Here is a 21,739-nt window from a genome sequence, read left to right as displayed (position 1 = left end):
TTCAGTTTCTAAGTAACAGTAAAGATCTCCCATTCGTCCAGCCCCAACAAAGAAGAAGGTCATTTGGCTGACACCAGAACACCATTATGTCACCGGTGCTTTGCCTCCAAGTCAATGGATGGTTTCTAGGTGGTGGTGGTTTTGTTAAGACCAGTGTTCTGTGGCCTGCTTGTTTTCTAGTGAGATGAATTAGAGAGGAGATAGGCTGAGGCAGACGCCACTGTCTGAGGGAGAGGATGAAGAGGAGATATATTACTACTTATCCCCTAACACACACACACACACACACACACACACACACACACACACACACACAGGAGAACTGGGCCTCATTATTTCCTCATCTCCATCACCAGGAGGAAGTGAGGGGTTGCATGCTCTTCCATGAGGCTGCTGATGTCTGCCCCTCCATTTATCACACGTATTGTCCACCTGTGCACACTGGTTTTGTGCACACACCTGCGGACGTGCAGTGCTCCTCCAAAGACAGCATAATTGGAAAAGCGCTGTCACTGAGGAAGATGGACATGTAGCAGTCCTGGGTGGGCTGCAGCTTCCTCAACATAGCTCCTGCTCTTTAAGAAACAGTTTCAACAACACACCGCTGGATGACTTCATCTGGCTGGAGGGAAACATCATCCACTAAGCTAAACATCATGCATTTGTATTGCACTGAATTAAGAGAAAATATGCAATCAAAAGTCTAGTTTATAGCACAAATGAAATGCATCTATGCTGCATATTATCTAAAACAATTTCTTACAATTTAGCAGCTAGTAGCTTGAGGTGACCATTCTACTGTACATATTAGTACCTTCTTGAAATACTAACGAGACCATTATCCTCTATTTCCATTTTAGCTACTCTACTACCAACACTATATCCTGCTATATATCACTCACTATCGCTCCATTGACTCCATTCTGCATTGCTACTTTAATTGGCAGTGATTACACTTAACCAGGCCTGATGAGGTGTGTGTGAGTGGGGCTGCGGGAGTCAAGTAAAGGAGATTTTATAAAGAAAGAGAGGAAAGCAGCTTCCCTCAGTAGAAATTTAAGTTCAAGTTAACACAGGAATGTAGAAATGCCTGATGAATAATTCAGCACTTGTTTCACAGTACCACTGAGGCATGCCAAGCAGCAGCTATGGCAGGGGTAGTGTGTTGCCCTTTACAAACCTTAACCCAACTTGTCCCCCCCCCCACTGTGTTCCTGGCAGAGACAGAAGAGTAGTCTTTATAAACCCCTGATCTCAGAAGGTATTAAACCAGGGTTCTTGTGACCCCTGGCCAACTGCCCCTCTGATTAATTTCTAATTCCAGACTTCAAATATTAAAGCAAACACACACACATTCACTCACTAACTAACAATTGTTACTTACATTTCGTCACCTAACACCTAATTTGCTCTGATGCAACATAACAATGTTTTTCATTCAATTCACATGAACATATTGAATTTAAAAAAACATTTGAATAATGTTTGCACATTGTTTTACTACAACAGGCATCACAGGATTAATATATAATATATTATTTATAGAGTTTAGAATTTATTTCAGCATGATGAACAGATAACTCATTACACCTACAAGTACCCATTAGTTCATGATTAAAACATCTCTAACTTGGGTAAGAAATAACCATATTTCTCAAAATAGCTAATTACTCCTGCAAGAAATTTAACAAACCTTACAATTTAACCATAATCAATCTAAAAACGTTACTAGTTAACTAATTCAAATGTTAAGTTAAGATAATCTTGTTAGGAGAAGCAGCCCTTACCTCCCTCCAGACAAGCACAGGCTGGTCTCAGTATTAGTCATATGATATTTTATATACTTCAAATTAATATCCCAATCTGGCTATTCTCAGTAATCTTGCCCGTGCATGATGTGATTTCAGAAGTGATGTTCTGCCAGACTGTCACTGTATCTACATCTTGGTGATAATCAGTCATGATATGGTAAGAGCCATAAAACATCAGCTGGATCTTCAGCCATGCTTGTGTTGCCATCTAAATTATGTGGTGAGATGCACTTAGCTATACCTCCTTGCATTATGTGTCCAGTGACTGAGTGTTTTTCAACTTAGAAATATGTGCTGTCACACTCAGGTATGACACACTGCCTGAACGTGCTCCTCCCTGGAGTGACAGCACAGGAAGCGCTGCAGCAGGTGAAGCCGCTCACGCTCGCACCTCATGTCTCAGAGAATGATATTCAGTTTACTGAAATATCTTTGTTATACAGGCACCATTGTCAGCATGAAGTCATTGCGGAAATAGATGCATCGTGCCCTCACCCACTCTCCCATCACATCTGTCCACCACCACTATCACACTTAAGTATGAGGCAACAGCTGACGGTGGATAGATACAGCGAGCAGGAGCTAGTTATGAAGGAGTGTTGCCATGAGATAGAGGTCACTGTAGCTAAGGGGTTGAGAGATGGAGGGAAAGGAAATGTTCTGACAATAAATTACGCTTGTGTTCGTGTATTCATCAGAGGCCTCCATATGAGCAGGATGTTATATATATCACCAACATGGCTCACTAACCTTTTGACCCACATAAATGAAATGTGTTTAAGTGCACCATTCAGCAAACTGAAATTGCACGCCATCTGTAACATGCATTATTTTTGCTGTCTTGTTTGATGTACTGTGTTTACACACAATCTACTGATGTTGCATATTGTTTGCAGTTTTAAGGTCTTCTTACAGTGCATTAATCCCATGCATTATGCATTAGCAGGGAATTATTGCTGATGCTGAATCTCATATCCAGTCCTCTCTCTGCACATTATCGCACTTGTTATTCATCTGACGGTGCTAGTGATATTTCAAACAAAAAAACACCACAGACACCATTGATGGGCATTTAAGCTGGCCAGAGACACATTTTCAGAAGCCCAGCCTTAATATGTAAAAAAGCCACATTATACACAAGTTCACATCATATTACTTGGTATTTATGTGGAGGCATCTCTCCCTTTTTTTATGATTTGCTTTTAGACTACGGCTTCTAAAAAGAGGCTTGAAGGTGAGATCCTTCGCGAGGCAAGCTGCCAGGTAATAACTTCTTTAATCGCTTCTGCCTTGTGCTCATATTTCTGCAAAAATAGGAAAAAAGCCCCACTATGACAGCGAGCTGCCCTTATTTAGAACAAGTATAGGAGACAGCTGCTATACAGTATCATCACCTCATTAACCCTGCATCTGGACAGCGTCAATTTAAAAGTTTTTACGCTCTCGACCCTCCTTTCCCTCTGATTGTCTCTCCTCCTCCTCTGTCTTCCACTCATGCTGCCACTCTTGGCACAACATAATAAGCAAATTGCGCATCTTTTGACTTCACGGGGCTGTTTACTCATAAAAGGCGTTGCACGAATGTCATTCAGGTCAGTGGCTCCCACTGGTAATCAAGCTGGGATGGTGATTAGATGAAATTAATCGCAGGCCTCTGTCACTCACTGCTGACGCTGTGGGAGCATGATAGGTGTTTGCTTCCCAGGCGACTTCAGTACATCAGGAGGAGAGAGCGAAAGACATCAAAGAGGAGAAAAAATAGAAAAACCCATATTAGAGTTACACCCGAGAGACAGCCCCCCAAAAAGTGTGCGTTGGGATGCTGGTGTCTATTTGTGCGTGTATGTGTGTGTAGGTGGCTGTGTGTGGGTAAGTGGAGAGAGGTAATGAGTGTGAGTTTTTGTGCAGGTGTCTGCTCTTTTTTTGGGGAAAGGGTTGGGAGGACATGAAAGGAAGGAGCTAAGGTTTGATGTGATAATGAAGCACCTTCTTTAGTCTCCATCTTCTCTTTCATCCAAACCACTCACTTGTGCCTATTTGTCCAACAAATGTTTTGGTAGGCCCATCAAGTAGAAATCTACCATCTGCTATTCAAACAGGAATATCAGCATCTTTAGGTTTTGTTGGAGATCGAGAGAATCACAAAAGACATGGAAGAGAACTGGATTTCGACTTGCGTGTGTCACGCCCCCCCTGTCTTAATATCAGGGCAACTCAGAGCTTTGTGACTTGCCATGATTGAACAGGAGTGATGCTAAGGTTAGCTCACTGGAGCGTTTCGCTGTACATGGACAGATTTACCGGCCCGTGAACCTATAAACCTGCAATTACAAACCCTAACAACTCTGGCGCAGGCTGCTTGTACACCGTACTTTTCCTCTGGGCTCTGGGATTTAAGCTTCACAATCAGTCAAGCGTGACTTCAGAAGCTAATTGCACAAGGGTGACACATACATGCACACACACACACACACACGGAACATCCTTACAGGAGAAAGAGTGATGGTGGAGGTGGAATTTTGTTTGAAATTCATCAAATTTTAATCTAGTGCGTATATTTCCATATTTCCATATTTATCACTTTGCACTCCTTGCATCCACTCCCTCTCTGCATATCATTTTAGCCCTTTTAATAGCTCAAACCACTCCTCACCGAATTCACAAACATACAGATACACACACTCACACTCTTGTCACCAAAAGGGGCGAAAAAAAACACAACCTCCCATCAGGTCCAGCTCTCGACAGACACGTGTTTTCCACAGCAGATAGGGCTGTCAATGAATCACTCCATTTCTGCCACACTTGGTAAATTGACTGTTTGATGCAGGAAACAGATGAGACATATGCTGGGGAAAGTCAGAGATAAGATGCAGGATTCATACTCTTCTCCTCCTCCTCTGTAATGAATCAGTGTATTTATTTAGGGCAATCTGCTTCTCCAAAATAGCCCCGCAATCGCTCCGTCTTCTCCGATGCGTTGTCTACTCCCTCCCCTGTTTTCTCTCCACCCACCTCGAGGTAATTGCTCTTACCTGAGACACTGTAATGGATCCTGGATGAAGTATTGACCGCGGCTAGATTTTGATTAAGGAGCTGTAGGGCAGAACATGTCTTTAATGAAACCTAGGAATCAGCATTCTCAGGCCGGCGCGTCAAGACTGGATGCTGCGCTCTGTGGCCCACAGGCACCTTGATTAGGACCTGATCCTCAGCAAATCCAGGGGTGGGTAGCCACTGAATTAAAAGTGATGAATTCATCCATTAATAATACCTCAGGCATGTGCAGTTTTTTCTCTGGAGGCTTATAATCGTTATGGATTTGGATATTCATTTACTGTAAGCTGTTTGCACTCGCATACTCACACACCAGTTCTCTCAATCATTCAATCATCCACCTTGTTGCTCCATCACTGATACACTTACTCACTCTTTAATACACTCAACCACTTTTTCCTTTAACGGTCAGCCTTTATCTGTTAGAATTTTAGCATTAGAGATAACTTGCATTAGTGTCTCTCAATCATACCCCTTAAATTGCCTTTTTACTCGTGTTAAAAAGTAATTGCATCTTGGATGGAGATGAAAGCGAAACAGCTAGCTCCCCATGATCTTTGAGCGTGAAAATGGACATAATCTAAAAGGCGAGTATTAGCATGCTAAAAGACACCACAGCTATGATGAACACCATTTGCCAAGGCTTAATGTGATAGCCGGGTAAGATGATTAACTTTGAATCCATTTAATCAACCACAAGCGCTTTCTCAAATAACCAACTGTCTAGTGTTGGTGTAAAAACTTCCATCAGATCTGCTGGGAAATGAGTAGAACAGCAGATGCGTCAAATCGCAGTGCCAGAATCGGAGGCCAAATAATATTCATTGAAGTGATGGACATCAAATATCATTTTGTGCACTGTATTTGTCACCCTCGCTCACGGTTGAAGGGCACAATGGAGCGAGACTTGGAACATGGTTTGCACACTGACTTTCCAGTCAATGTGCCCTTGGGTTGTCTCCTATTGACTTAAGTAGTCAGCCTCTCACCTCCTTTCATTCATCGACCTGTGTGAACATGCCAATAAGTGGCCGTCATAATGCAGTGAGAATCCTGACCCCTTAGGTTAAAGTTTTCACCACAATCAAGGAGCATGGATTGAGGGAGGATTGCTTGTGTAATCACAGAGTACAAAGATGTCATAGCTGCTTTATATTCACTACGACAGATGAGGAAATACACACTTCATTTCTGCCTGAAATGTGTTGAGTATGATTGATTGCTTTGTAAGAAATGATCGACTTGATCAATTGAACAACTCACAGAAAAGTGTTTATTGACGGTTTCCTCCGCTCTGTGTGTGCTCTTCTCGCAGACCTTGACGACCCAGTGGTGACCGTGCATCAGAGTATAGGAGAAGCAAAGGAACAGTTCTACTACGAGAGGACCGTGTTCCTCCGCTGCGTGGCCAACTCTAACCCGCCTGTCCGCTACAGCTGGCACCGCGGGAGGGAGGTCCTGACTCAGGGCTCGGACAAGGGTGTGGAGATCTACGAGCCATTTTTCACGCAGGTAAGCCAGAGGCAACACGGAGGATTAGAACATACGAATTGGGTTTTAGAACTTTGCTGATATAAACAATATCCAGACTTCTACTGATCCTGTGTACTGCATTTAAACCATTTCAAAAAACTATATATATATAGTTTTAGTTATGCGTTGATGACATTTCCAACATAAGACAGATGCGAAACTGAAAAAAAATAAATAAATAAAAGAATACAAATATCTCTGGAGGCACGCCGAAAGAGGTCAACTTAGAAAGACAGTGAGAACCAAGAGCCCCAGTGTCGATGTCCTGGAAACCAAAACACTGCGTAATGTATACATTACCTCCTGCATCCTGCACCACGCTCTGTGTTGAGCAGAGATTCTCCTGCGGTGTTCTTCATCTATGAAAGGCAAACACCGGAGAAAGTACAGACCCAATTCTGGGTCCAAATTCTATCACCATAAATCAAACTTTACTGTAGTACGAGACATTGTGGATAATGTTCTACATATACTGAAGGGCTATAAAGAAATATGTAAATGATGACCTTTATCCACCTCTTGTGGCAATGAGTAAGTCTTCCTGTGTTTCTCTACAGTGATGAGTCAGTCGCAGTTGGTAGTTAATTAATCAACACTTCTTACAAAAGTGACATATTACTATGTGAAGTACTGTAATAATAGTGCTGCCTGCATGTGTTTGGATTTAGACTCTGTAGCACTGGGGGGTTTGTACCTCAAACCCGAACACCACCCCTCGCTGTGCGGTGGCATAGTAAAAGTTGTTCTCATTAACGGCCATGAAAAGCAATAACAGCTTCACTGGCTCTGTTTCACAGCCTTTGCAGAAGCAGAAGGATTTGGGTTTCCTTCCCAATCAGTTAAATGGAGCAAGTGGATTTTCTTTACAATCTGAAAAACGGAGAGGCTTTGGTCTAAAACAGACCTCAAACTGTCAACAAAGAGACCAAGTGGGATTGTTCTTTCACTAGTAAGGGAATTGTAGTTTTTGAATTGATGGAATTGAATGTGATTGTGGGATTGGGCATCAGAGAGGGTGGAAATCTACGAGACAGAGAAAGAGACGTGCAAAAGGGTGAAAAGAGGTTTAGGAAACACAGAGAGGAAGAGAGAGGGAGAGGAAAAGAAAGTGAAATTGATGTTTGGCCAAATGGAGAAAGATGGCTGGGGACTAATGGAGTGGGTGTAGGGGACTGAAGAAGCTGAACAACTGGGACTCATCAGACACTCCTCCCATCTCCGTCCTGCTCTTCATTCCTCTTTGCTCTTTTCCTCGATCTTCAGCCTGCCCTCTATTAAAGCTTTAATTGGGTCTGAAAATTTGAGAGCAACACAAACCCAGAGATTAGCTTTATGCGAGTCCAACCCTAAATAAATCCTGACTAAACTCCTGCTAATGTGCTATTATAAGTGGCTAATAACATATTTTTCAGTGATATGGTCAAATTGGGCTGAAATATCCGGAGACAATTAACAAATTCATGATTGACCCAAATCAAGCCTGTGGGGTCACATTGAGGCTGTTTCAGCCCAGATTTTTGTTTAATTCATCTTTCTGCCTGCCTCCCTCTGATATTCTTTATTCAGACTTGACTGGAACGCAGCCCAACAAATGTTTTTATATTCCCACTGTTACTGTAGAAATGCAGAGGTGGCATTTTCAAATTGGTGTAGAACTGGTTCATGATTAAATGAGGCCCTGAGCAGTGCTTTTATAGTAGACACCACGTCCTTTCTGCTCTTTCACTTCTACCTCTCACTACATAATTCTTGCCACAAAGTGTGTCAAAGTAGAGCAATTATCAAAAGTGTAATCCAGCAATTTCCTCTCTCATCAGATTCTCAGCTCATATCAAATAGTTGCACATAATTGGGGGGGGGGGCATGGTAACCATTCAAACCCCAGCTAACAACATAATGCGCCAAGCTGAAGGTCACATAACAATCAAGTCACTGTTTCTTGGCCCCCATGCAAGTTTCCCTTCTGGGTAATAAGTTTAAGTTCAACTAGCAGGTTTTGATTATTCATCTAAAATACACATTTAATCCCAAAATGAAGGGTAAAACAAAGCTGGAGATAAAATATTTCCCCCTGACACCGACAATAAATTCCTTCTATAATTTCTTTGCCCTTTACCACAGCCTCACATCCTGTTCCCAAAGCTCCTGTGCGCTTTAGCGTTCAATCTTTCCATCAATATGTCCCGTCAATTCCCCCTGTCCAATTCGGTTTAATGTGTTTGTCCTTTCCATTCCTTCTCTGTCCCTTGCATTTTCCAAATAGATTTCCGTCCAATCTGCCCCCGCCCCCGCCTTCCCGGCCTTCTGCTACCCCCTGCTGTGACTAAAGTCTGAGTACCAGAGACCTCATCTCACCATATCTGCTCCCAAGCAGAGGGGGTGACAGAAAGGAAGAAAGGAAGTGGAGTGTGGGCTGCATGGCTAATCTAATACAATTTACTTATCCATGAGCCTCACTGGATAGGAAGGGGTTTGAAAGATGCGAGTGATTGCCATGTTGTGTGGACTGCCTCAGCATGAGGCTGGCTCATGTTTCAATCTGCCCTGCACCCTCGCCTCAACTCCCTCACGCTGGAGTCAGTCAGATCAGAGGTTCAAATTGTCATCATGGCCCCCTGGGCGGGGCTCATGGCTGACAGGCCCAGCTGGAATCAAACACAAAATCTGTAATATCGCTTGTTTTTGTGGAGGGATCCCCCACTGAACCATCCACATTTCAAAAACGGTTTGCTGGGACACAGAATGGGGTTAATCCACATGTCGGCAAAATGAAAATAATTGTCTTGAAAAATCAGAAAAACCTTTTTATCGTGATTTTAGAGGAATATTCTTAAACTTTGCTGCCTTTTCATTTAACTTTTAGCTTTGTTAAAAAACGATATATATTTATGTTTGACCCTCCTGTTGAGCTTTTCGGCCTTTTGATCTGTTTTACTTGCTTATGTTGATCTATTTACACACATTTTCATACTAGTATTGGTTTGGTCTGAGCTGCAGGGGGAAACGAAGATTTTGAAGCTGAAGAACCTGCGTCCTCAGGACTATGCAAACTACAGCTGCATCGCCTCTGTCAGAAATGTGTGTGGGATCCCCGACCGCAGTGTCATCTTCAGACTCACCAATAAGACAGGTAAGACGGATTTTATTTGAAACTTAGCATCGTAAACCCAAAACTACACCCAACAATTCACAAAGGTGTCTTCATAAACGTGGAAAAGGCAGATGAAGTGCTGTGCTCTTTCTCTGCAGAGTTAACTGTCATAACTGCCAAAGTTGTCCATCTTCTCCCAGTCATTCTTAGACTCCAATCTCTCTTCCTTTACAGCCTCCCCATCCATCAAGCTGCTGGTGGAGGATCCGATCGTGGTCAATCCTGGCCAGACGGTATCGTTGGTGTGCATCACCACAGGTGGGGAGCCTCCCCCCATACTCACCTGGCTCAGCAGTAATGACAGCCTGCCGCAGAGAAGCGTAGTGAAGGGGGGTACGCTCACACTACCGGCCATCTCTTCAGATGAGGCGGGGGTGTACAGCTGCGTGGCCAGCAACAATGTGGGAAACCCGGCGAAGAAGTCCACCACCATTGTTGTGCGAGGTGAGAATGCACGACTGTGTGATGTACAGAACCCCAAAGTCTTCAATATTAAATAAAAAAATAACTGGAAAGTCCAATATATAAAAAGAAAATATGTAAAAAGAACAATTGCATAGTTAAATAATATGATAAATATTGAAAACTCAAGTTCATTTTCATTTCAGAATAGGCTTTATTTCAAAATGCCATTTTTCAAATTGTTCATGTTCTTGCTCACATCAGAGTTGTGTATCTTTCTCTGAGAACATTTACAGGATGTCAACTCTGAATTCACCACTCTGACCCTAAGCACACAAAGCCAATTACAATAGTTTGGAGGAAGCATGCACCAGCATGTTAACTTATATAAGAGATGTGAGTTTGTGTTGGCACATAACGCTGACACATTAACCAACCTCTGTTCTATTTACATCTGCAGCCTCTATTTCAGAATAACTCAAAATTATTAGCTTTAAGTTAAAGTGAACTGAAAATGAAATGCAATTATTAAATAAAATATCTGAAATGTGTAATTTGAAATAAAAAACCTTTATAAAAGAAAAGGTACATTTTAAATTGAAAACTGTTAAAAGCAATGTATTGGTGGCAGACTGTTTTTATACGATCATTTTATGCCCAGTATGTATTTATTTGATAGTCGTTTCTTTCTTTGTGTAATATTGAAAACTTCTAGGAGCCAAATACAGTGAGTGTAAGCAATGACAAAGAAATGGTTGAATCATAGGTGAAGCGTAAAACTAGGGACACAAGAAGCATCATTTACAATGTGCACGAAGTGTCAAGAAATAATATATGAAATGTATTTGTATAATATGTCAGGGGCCTCACACTTTGAGTATAGTTTGTTGCCTGAGGATGGTGGCATGCTATTAATGTTTGTTTATAATTCATATTAGAATTACCATGTTAATCATATTATAATTAAAATGTAATTAATTTGTAGTCTTAACAAATGTCCTTCAGATCTGAAGCTTGACAGTTTGACCTACCAATCACAGAGAAACAGATATCTCAGATATTATCACTCAGGCTACTTTAAGACGGTCAAGGACAATGCTAAAGGCAAGTTTGAAACCATTCATTAAAATATACAGATTCAGAGAGTGGTTAACACCAGTTTAACAAGATCAGCAGGGGCTGCTGCTGCCAGATCGGCAAGTATTAGGAAAATATATTTCTCAAACTGCTTTTCACCTGAGAATCACAAGAGGCAGAGAAACATCTAAACCTGCTGTAGCTAATAGCAAAGTAGTGCTTTTTGCATACATTTAGTGTAGAGGGAACTTTTATTTATGAACATGACATGTGTTATACACAGTGAAATGCTGCAAAAAGCTACTTTGAAGATTAACACGCAAGACAGGCAATTTTACCATGAGTGAAAAAAAGCTGTCTTGTTATAAGACCTGCACAGATGGAACATAATGCATGAGGAAATTGACTTTCATACTGTTAAATCAACTGCTATTACTAAGCTGGAGGATTAAGGATGATGTGGGACTAGGCTTTCATCTGTGACATAACAGAGGATCCCCACGTCCTGAATGTGAAACTTCAGCCACCTCTTGCAGGTGAATAAAAAAAAAAGATGCATTAATTAGTGGAATCCTTGCAGGCATTCATAGGATGATCCACAATCCACTCATCCTGTTTACATTTGAACTTTTCCATAGAACATCTTACATACACGGAAATGGAACACATTTGAATCTGAGTTTAGTAGATTGGTCCAGAAATGCAAGCTTCTTGCAGACTTTTCTGCTTTCATCTCTGCAATTATGCCATGGCTCCATCATCAGGTTGCCTCTGTACCCAGCTTAGAAGCATTATTTAAGCAGCTATATACACCCTGGGATGAAATTCAGATCATCAACAAATCATTCCAGATTGGTCCCCCCGCCCCCCCGAGAGATAAACCCCTTGTCCGTATTGTGAAAGTGCCCATATAGTCTAGGACTTAAAATTGAGAGGCTTACGTCAAAGAGAAGGTGTGAGGTGTCCTGTGGGAACAAATAAGTCAGAGCAGATTCAGTGAAGGTAATCGCTACAGTAAATTCCATGTGACACACATCTGGAGTTCACAGTGGTTCTCATCTTAGTGAAATATCATCTTCACATGTTGATTCTCGTGTGAGCTACTTCAAAATAATTTCTTGTCATAGAAAACTTTGCGTTCATCCTACCTGGTTTATCTGCAGAGAAGCAGTTGTTTTTCCATTGTCAAATGGATTTGGTTGTTTTTGCCCCAGGTTTTCATGTTTTATGTTTTTCATAAAACTGAATTTGCTTATTACTGTTCACATGTGTGGCTTGTATATAAGTTTGAATGAGGTACTAAGCTGGTGTTATTTCCAGTGCATCGCATAATGGCTGCTATGTTACTTGCTAAAAGATTAACAAAGCCACACATGCATTATTCTGCCTGACCAGATGTCATGCAGGGTACACAGTCATTGATTATATAGTTCAATTTGTGCAAACTAATTCACTTAATCAATCCAATACAGGGGTTACTTGACCCTGCTGAGTTTGCTGTTAGCTCTTAATTTTGTATTCACATTGTGGGGATACACTCACTTTGGCTAAACAGTGATATCCTCCTTTTCAGAGAGATGAGCATCGATCAGTAGTCTTATGTAATCTCTTGAAGTCATCACTGACGTCTCTCTGACCCAGTCATTTACTGTGGATGTTTAAACAAGAGGCAATCACATAGTGGAGGGGATAAGTAGATTTATAACTCTGTCCTGAGTAAATCAAGTCAATGAGTCATCACACATTTCAAAACCAAAGACAACCGGGCAGTCTGAGAAGAAAAGGTGAGATGCCTCAATGACTTGGAAATATATATATATTTCTACAAAAATTCATTACCAGGATGCCTTCCCAAATAGTCTAGTAATGGCGAGTCTGCTTGAACCTCTGCAGTCTCCAGGTGGTGCCCAACCTTCCTTAAGTGTTTCAACCCTTAACCACAATACTCTCTGGTTGCTGGTTTGGCAGTGGCAACCCTCTCCTGGTTTCCAGCTCATCTCCCCTTTAAACCAGACCCAACAGGAGGCTCCCTTAAGCTTAAATTACAGAAATAAGTTTAGGATCAATAAAAACAGAAAATGAATCAGATATGTTCTCAGGAGACTGGTTAATAATGACTTAATAGTGACTCTTGTCAATGCAGCTTTTGAATCTGTATTTATAGATGTTCATTTAAGAACACGTTGAAAAAGCTTAAATGGCATCTAACCAAGACTGACACTCTGGCCTGAGTCTGACAAACTGTCACCAAGCACAAATTCTAGATAACATACTTATATGACTTCTCAATTTAATTTGATCTTTGTTTATCAAAGTAAAGCCAATTACAGCGGAAGACAAATTTAAATGGCATCATGGACTAAACCCTACAGATGCTATAAAATCCCAAACTATTAGTGTCTTTATTTCATTTATTTGACAGACTCATAAACATTGAAAAACAATCAGTTTGGAAGAAGGAGGGGTCTGACATTACTAATTGACAGGAGATGAGTTCAGCATGTTATCACACATCTCAGAGGCGCTCTCCTGAGTCTGATGAGCTGTCACTGACGCAAATGCAATTTTGTGATCAACATGCACCAGATGACGAAGGGCGTGTGTGTGCTGTATAACTGTACAGTGACAGAAACATGTCCAAATGCATCACACGTTTTATTGCAGCATTGTGGTATTACGGTGGTAACACGACACCTTCTAATGGGTATTAGTTGTCACAGGGCTCCATTGTCATGTTATTCTCAACCATTTTCATGCCCACAAACCTGTTTAAGTTTTAAGTGATAAAAAAGCATAACTTGTATATCAGCATGAACATTCTCTTCACAACTCTTTTTTTTTTTTTGTCTGACTCTGCCACTGACATTTAACAAACCAAAGCGTGTCCAAGATGCAGCCTCGATCTGAATAATTTCTCCATTGTGTGCTCATGCTTCTGCAGCTTGTCTGTGGCACTTTATCACACCGAGCCCTTATGCTACTCGGAGTCACGCTGCATGAAAACAAGCTCACAGCTTCTTTCCATATTAAGGGGACTGCGTGGTTGGTTTGGTATGAGTTTGCACTAAATTTCCACCGTGGATAGTCTTAGATGTTTCGATCGAGAAACGAAAAATGATTTCATTTCTTTGATAACTAAACTACTAAACCCACAGAGAGAGACACAACGTTGAAAACAGCTAAGATGGCAGGAGAAGTGGATAGGGTGAGGCAGTCATGGCTGGATTTAATTATGTTTATTTATTATCAAATATAAATTACAATCATGGCATTTAAATCAACTCTAGACTGAATATCCTAACTAATGCTGTTCCATCAGTTAATGTCACATTGTGGATTCTCTTTAATTTCCCAATATCTCAACTGTGGATAACAAAACAGTCGTACATAGTTCAAAATCAAGACTCTATACTTGCTTTGTCAATCAGTAGTATTTTTGTTTTGAGTGTGGCCAAGAAGGATGTAATGTGGAGGAAGTTATGAGCACTGGGCAGAAATGCTTGTCATCAGTCTGGTAAATGCACATTTTTGTTGATATTCATGTGCACATGCTGCCTGTGTACATGAAATACCAAAATATTTTAGTTCTGCTGTGCTGAGTATATTCTGCATGTTCAGTAGGGTCACCCTGTGGCCTCATGGGCGCCTGTCTCAGCTCAATCACCCTCCTCTCCAGTCCTTGAGAAGCCCTCTCAAACTGCTGTTGCCAAAGGGGGGCTGAGAGAGTGTGTGTGTGTGTGTGTGTGCGTGTGTGCGTACGTGCGCTTGTGTGTCTGAGAAAACACATCCCTTCCCAGCAGATGGTAGTTTCTCTGGCCATACTGTCCCACCAGCCAGACTGCCTTCCAGGGCTTGGCCATCTCCACAGCCAGCCCAGCAGGCTACTGGCAACACATCACCCTTCTGACAAGATCCTTTTTATGGATTAAGGGTCCGCAACATGTCTTCAAATGCAGGTCAATACCCTGCTTTCTCCTGCCACTTGAGTCCATTCTATCCTCAACAAAGACACCAAGTAGCGATACACAGGTCACAGTACTTAATACAGTATTTGCATACTGTTCCTTTTTCTTGGGTATCGGTGTCGGCATTTGAATTGAGGTGGAATGTTCTGAAGATGGTGTTGCTGAAATGGGCAGGAATTTGTTTTCATGGGCACATATACACAGAAACACACACAAACACACATGCATGTAAAGCAGTGTGTAGTCCCTCTTACTATTTGCTCCAGGACTTCCCGACAAATTCAAGGCTTGTACGCCCAAAACATCCATCATTCCGACCTGCTAACGTAGACACAACTAATTCCACACACATGCACACATCAGAGCATAAACACAAAGTCAAACACACTAGCTACAATCCACACTTTGTTACACTGATTTGAGACTCGCTGGTACATATAGACAAGTGAAAATGCAATCTTTTCCCAGTGCGAGTCCCCGCTGTTTGTATTCAGACTGTTTGGAGGCGAGAAAACAATCATGACACGCCTTGTAAAAACCTGGCTGTCAGCGTGTGAATCAACATGTGAATGACCCTTATCAAATTTGCTTTGGAATAAATTCTGGTGGAAAGCTGAATCCATTTCCATTCATGAATGCCAGATTTAATGGCTGGACAGCCAGAACTGGCACAGGCAGGCTGGTCTCTTGGGCTGCGGCCCTCAGGACTGTCTGTGTGCGGCTGTATTTGTGTGTGTATTAGTGTGCATGTGCATGTGCTCATGCCTGTTTTGTTTGTGCATTCAGCGCCTGTGTGTGCATATGAATCCCTTTCAGCATAAATTTTTAGCCTGAGGTCAGCCTGAAGGTTGAGAGCAGCATTTAGGACTCTAGCTTTCTCCCATCAAAAGATGGACATGTGTGATATTGTAAAGGTGTTGGGGCATGAGGAAGGTGCTGGTGCTAATGTGGAAATGCATGGAGTGATAACAGGAAAATGAAAGGTGTTTGAAATGCCTTGTGTGTTGAACCATGATAATGCCTGTTGTCCTTTTTTTGTGTTTAACCTTGAGGCAGAGGAGAGTGGCAGTTAGAGGGACATCCATCTGGCTCCGAGAGATGAGTTCAGCTTCACATGCTGATATTCACTGTGAGAATGAATGGAGGGCACAGTGTGAGGCCTGCTGAGAGACGGACAGACAGGGCCGGCTAAAAAATTAGATGGACTGATGGGTAAATAGGAGGATAATGATTCAGAGGCAGAGTGGAGTGAGGCATGTCTTTCTTCTCCACCAGACAACGGCAGAGAGAATGCACTGGAGAGAATGAGGGAGGAAAAACACACATTCAAACATATTTTCCTTGTGGTGTTGCTGTGCACATTACTGATGCCTTTGTGTCATTATCATTACGTGTGTACATATGTGCGTGTCACGAGGGCTGCGTGTACCTCTGCCCTGCTAAGAAGCTCCCATGAGGTAGCATTGTAATCCTGCCGTGTGACACAAGCTCTCTGTAGAAGAAGGCCTCAACCAAGGCTTTTCTCTTTGTGTGATTATCTGCGCTTTTCATGTACAAGCCACACATTATTCCCACAAGCTATTAAAGCTATGGAGAATCATACTTACAGGCTCCCTGCAGGCAGAAGCACTTCAGTTTGTGGTTTTATGAAAAGGAACAGCAGAACAGTGAAAAGTGTGTTGTAATGATCTGAAAGAATATGTTGTAGATCCACAGAACTGCCTGCAATCATGAGCAAAATGTGCTACAGGAGGCATCTAATGCAAATGTGAGCAGAAACAGAACTCTTTCTTCTCTTGGTAGTATTCTGAAGAAAGTAGCACCTGCAAGTTTTCCCATAGTGGGTGTTTTACTCCCTGGCATGTTGCCGCAATCAAGGTTCAATGACAAGAAGCTCTGATGATGATAAAAGAGAACCAGCTTCAAAAACTCCATCAATAATGCATGCAGAATTTGTTTGTGCATATGCTGACTTGTGTTTTGTGCCCCAGAGCTTGTGATACTGACAATGTTTTTTTAAAAATATCAGTCAAGTTTTCCCTCTGTGTGCTTAACTTCTGCTTATCGCACCTTGCTTCAGTTGGCACCTAGCAAAACAGATGCCACATATTCCAGGCTAACAAGCTGTTGTGAATCAATCTTGCTTCTAGCGCTGGAAATTAATCATACAGTCCAAACACTAAATGTGATCCAGATAAAGCCTGTGAATAGGAATTTTTATCCATTCAGATATGTCTTGATTCAACGTTGCCTCAAAAATCTCTAAAAAGTTGAATCCACAAATCTCTCAACAGAGTTGATAAAATAATGTTCTGGAGTGAAAGATCATTCCTATATAGAAATAACTATGTGGCAAACTCAAGATGCACTCTGGCTTTCTACACTTTAAAAAAAATCTTTATTTGTATTTCTTTTGCAATAATTAAAGACAAAACATGAAAAAAACAGGCATGTTCAAGCAGATAAGGAAGTGCTTGATATCATGTGGAGAGAAAATGTACAGGGGATGGGTTACATCATATTTATACGTCCATAATTCTGAGTTGTGCAAACACCAGAGTCCATTCTTTGGCTGTTTTACAGAATGAAGTGAAAGTGAAAATAAATAAATAGACAATAACATATATACACAGTTCATGAGCAGAGTTTACAGACACAAGAACGTAGCACACTGAACATACAGCGCTGGGAGTAGCTATAAAGCAAAACACAGATAAACGAGGAGATTCACTGCTCCGCTCAGTTTACGGAACAGACAGGATAGAGATTTGCGCTGCGAGATGCACATCAAACAAATGTTACTGTTATTTGCAAACATCAAACTTGAACAGGAAAAACAAAATATTTAAGACAATCGCTGTTCCCCCAATTTACTCTCATGATTTCTTCTTTTGTGTGACCAGAGGGATAATTTTGCTTCATAAAACTTCTAAACATCAATACTTGGTTTCACATGGAGGGTAGACAGGGCCTGATGCAACTTGCATAAGTGAGCGTACAGGGCTGCATGACTTTAATTTAAAGCTCTCTTGGGTGCCGTCTGGCGGCCATGTGGGGCCCTTGGCAGGCGGTTAGTTTGCTTATGCATCAAGTAACTGAGATGGAGCTATGAACTATAGCTCCACTTCCTCTACTGTCATCCAGCCTGATCTCGACTGTGACAATGCTCTCAGGAGCCAGGCAGGAGAGACACATGATGGAGCAAGATCCAGAGTGTTGTAGCGAAAAAACCTGGGAGGTGACATGTGATGGAATATTCTGATTAGGGTGCAGCTCTAGTTAGCAGCCAATGGACTGTGGACTTTATCTACACATGTATCAACCCCCCTAGGGGAAAGAGAGATAAAAATAACCTGACAAAGTTGTTGTGGAGACAAGATTTGATCTCCCATGTTAACAGATCCATCCCCATAACAACTGAGCAACTCAATCCACTAATGGAGCCTATGTGACACTACTTAAACCCTCGAAAAAGATTTAGTAAGTGCATCTTGAGATGCAATTGCTTTACGCAGACACAAGAATGTTTATCACAAGGCTTTAGTACTGAATTGTAAATGTTTCACAGGATTTGTGTCTACCTTACACACTGTGGTAAAATACTTATATCCTTATAATGCACTCGTACTATTAATGGTGTTGTGGTGGTTGTGTAACTAAACAATAGTTGGAGACAGTGTTTATCTCCAGGGCAAATGGGAAAGTTCTGTCTGCAGGCAGAACCTTTGTTAAAGATTCATATGACTTTTGCCATGAATTGGTTTTAAGAAATGTAGAAGGACGAGTGACAATGCGATAAAGTCTCCCCACTCTGCACTTCTCACCTCACACACTCACCACAGTTCCCCCTTTTGTTTAAAAACACCTCTACTTTTAGATGCTCTCCCATGCATAACGGAACAGGCACCATTTTAGTCACAGCAGCTGTCCAGCAAAATTTACTACAGCCGGGGGAAGTAATGCCCACTTATCTCTCTTGTACACAAATGTAGTCGATTTACGGGAATGCCTACTTGCTATTCAATATTTATGGTCAAATAAAATGGCAGGAATGGAGGTTTGAAAGTGGAGGAGGCAGGGAGGGAACCGATTCTGAAATATGCATGAGTGCACATGTGCAGCACTGGCTATGTTGACGTGCACCGCAGGTCTGTGCTGAAACGAGTTAAAGCTGAGTCACCGGGAGGAAGAAGTATTGGAAAATGTAGGGGACACAAAGGTGACCACTCAGATTTAATCAGAGATTTTCACTCCCAGGTTCACTCATACTTAAGATCTGTGGTTGTGCAATCCAGTGTAAAGTGCTGAGGGCAGGGCGTTTTCAAATGAGAATGTACTTCTGCTCGCATGGTTAACTTTATTTCCTAACAAAGTTGATACACAGTAAGTGTTCCAGTAAGTCAGAGATGTCTTCTAATTTGTCTGCAAATGACCTCTGAATAGACTAAACGGATTAAAAAAATTAAACTCAAGGTGAGGAAGAGGTGGTTGTGTATATTCACAAAAGTCTGGAGAAATCTGTCAAAGTAGCAAAATATCTGAGCGCAGGCCCAGAGCAAATCTAAAAACAAGCAAGGTACATTTAAACAAAGGGTTTTGAGTGAAAGAATTTTGAAAAAGTGAACGTGACATTAATATCTTCAAGACCACGCTCTTGAATAAAGATTTTTTTTAAAACATCATTTATGTAAACATCATAATCATAGTAATGTCCTGCTCAGAATAAATTTAATAAGCGTCCATGTAAACGTATCAATGGTATCATTTCACTTCTTTCCATTTAAATCCTTCATTAATGTAAGAGTCATATGCGGCTGACTTTAGTTTTTTACTCAGGATTATTTTTATCAGCCGATATTTGTGGGTTTAGTTTAACCACACTTGACGTTGGTTGAGAAGAAAAACTATGAAACGACAACACACTGTGATTGTAGCACAGGAACCACTTGGAGTGCCCTGCTTCGCTCTCTTAAGTGCTATCACACATTTCACCGAGGTACCAACCTGACTAGTCACTTACCAGCTCCATTTAAAGTGAATGAGTAAGGAGAAGGGCATGGAATAAGGCAAACAGTGTAACAGTGCTTTCTTCTAGAGAATCATTAAACTCTTCATGATTACAGCCCTAATCCACGATTAGTGCTCAGCTCCTCACGGCCCTAACCTTCAGATCTACTCCAACCATCAAGTCTACATTGTAACATGCTCCATTTACACTCAGTCGTCATTAAATAAGGGCAATGGGCCAATTTCAAACTTTGATTCATCACATCATGTGGTCGGTAAAGTTTATCTGCAGCGCACCAGAATTTCAATCGGCCACAAGGTCCAATTTTGTGGGGCATTTATTCAGCCCAACATATTCTTTTAATTCGAGAGCACTGAAAATTACGTGTGTGGGCATTTCCCAACATTTAACAGCAAACACATTTCCAACATTTAACTGTGTTCATTTATTTGAGAGACAGTTTCATGAAAGAGATCAACTCTGGCTTTGCAGAAAGGAACAGCTAAGTCTTAGATAGCTGTGTTTCGGTTTCGAAGTTGAGGGGAGAATATATTTGAGCCAGATGAAGAGAAATGGAGGGAAGCTGTTAATCCAAATGTTTATCCACTGTCACCTGGGACAGCACAGATGTGTGTGCGTGCATGCATGTGTGTGGATACTACCAGCTCTACTGGGAATGTCACAGCAACACAAAAGCCTTTTCACGTTGTCACCACATGCGTACAACCATGTCCCCACATGTTTTCAGTGCCTCACAGAAATGTGTCTTTTTATAGAGATGCTCACTTCATGGCCTCCACTATATTTCATTAACCCTACACTGTGTATGTTGGCTTTAAGAAAATTCAATTTTGGCATGTATGTGGTGGATGTACACTGTGATACAGAGCTGAGCCCAAATGGGAATTAAGTGTGGGTTGTTAGTGATGCCTTGTATTTAAAGGTCACAGATATGCTGCACACCATATTATGATGATTCCAGTTTCACGCCTGTACTACTGAATTCTATAGAACGTGATTGGCAGGCAGTGCCTTGGAGAATAGGAATATATATAGGATACAAATAAATAAATGCAAATGCAATTGGTGTTGAAAGGGTGGAGTGTGACATGATTGTAATATTTGACACGTGTCAGAAACAGGATCCTCTCCCATCCGACTCTGATTTGAAGCGCGAGGAGGAGGATCACGTCAAGAAGACATGTGTCGTTCGTCTCCTTCCTGAACGTGTGGCTCAGCAGTCATCACGATGCCTTGCACATTCAATTTCCTGTGTTTAAATCTGACAAACAGGTTTTGTTTTCATTTTGCCTTTACCAAACTGAATATGATAATGTCACTTGGGAATTGCTAGATGAATAGATTTCCATGGTGCCGTCAGCTTTTTTTGCAGAGGAGATGAATTGAACAGTAGGCAATACAGTACAGCATTTATTATAATGAAATCATCTCCTTTCTGCTGTTCAGAGAAGATATGCTTCGAAAATAGAGTTGCAAACCAAATTGGATTAGAAACGGTGGACATTTTGTTCGGTATCTCTTCAATTTCACAGTGCGCATACGAATGTTTGTTTCTGTGCAGGTTTGTGTGTGCGTGTCTTTGTGTGTGTTCGTCTGCTCCAATGCTGTTAGATTCTTCAGGTATCAATATTCATGTTGGATCAAAGCATCTGTTAAGTTCTCTGTTTGACCCCTCTGCTGCATCAACAGCAAAAGTTTCATTTCCTGCTTTAAA

The 21,739-nt window shown here is 41.5% G+C and overlaps 1 protein-coding gene across 2 annotated transcripts in view; it reads left to right on the top strand.

The window, feature by feature from the left end:
* Positions 1 to 21,739, top strand: part of LOC109632544 (MAM domain containing glycosylphosphatidylinositol anchor 2a) — a 240,666-nt gene that overhangs the window by 151,887 nt on the left and 67,040 nt on the right. Inside the window, exons 6-8 of one of the 2 annotated variants that reach the window (XM_020091880.2) lie at positions 6,184 to 6,380; positions 9,399 to 9,531; positions 9,727 to 9,996. In XM_020091880.2, the coding sequence (XP_019947439.1) occupies positions 6,184 to 6,380; positions 9,399 to 9,531; positions 9,727 to 9,996 (600 nt within the window). Of the gene's footprint in view, positions 1 to 6,183; positions 6,381 to 9,395; positions 9,532 to 9,726; positions 9,997 to 21,739 lie in introns of both variants that reach the window. The other variant, XM_069514662.1, reaches the window with a different exon arrangement.

This window comes from Paralichthys olivaceus, chromosome 19 (genome assembly GCF_024713975.1).
Source record: "Paralichthys olivaceus isolate ysfri-2021 chromosome 19, ASM2471397v2, whole genome shotgun sequence".
Lineage (NCBI taxonomy): Eukaryota > Metazoa > Chordata > Actinopteri > Pleuronectiformes > Paralichthyidae > Paralichthys > Paralichthys olivaceus.
The sequence above is the reverse complement of the archived record's forward strand: the minus strand, read 5'-3'. Positions and strand labels throughout refer to the sequence as shown.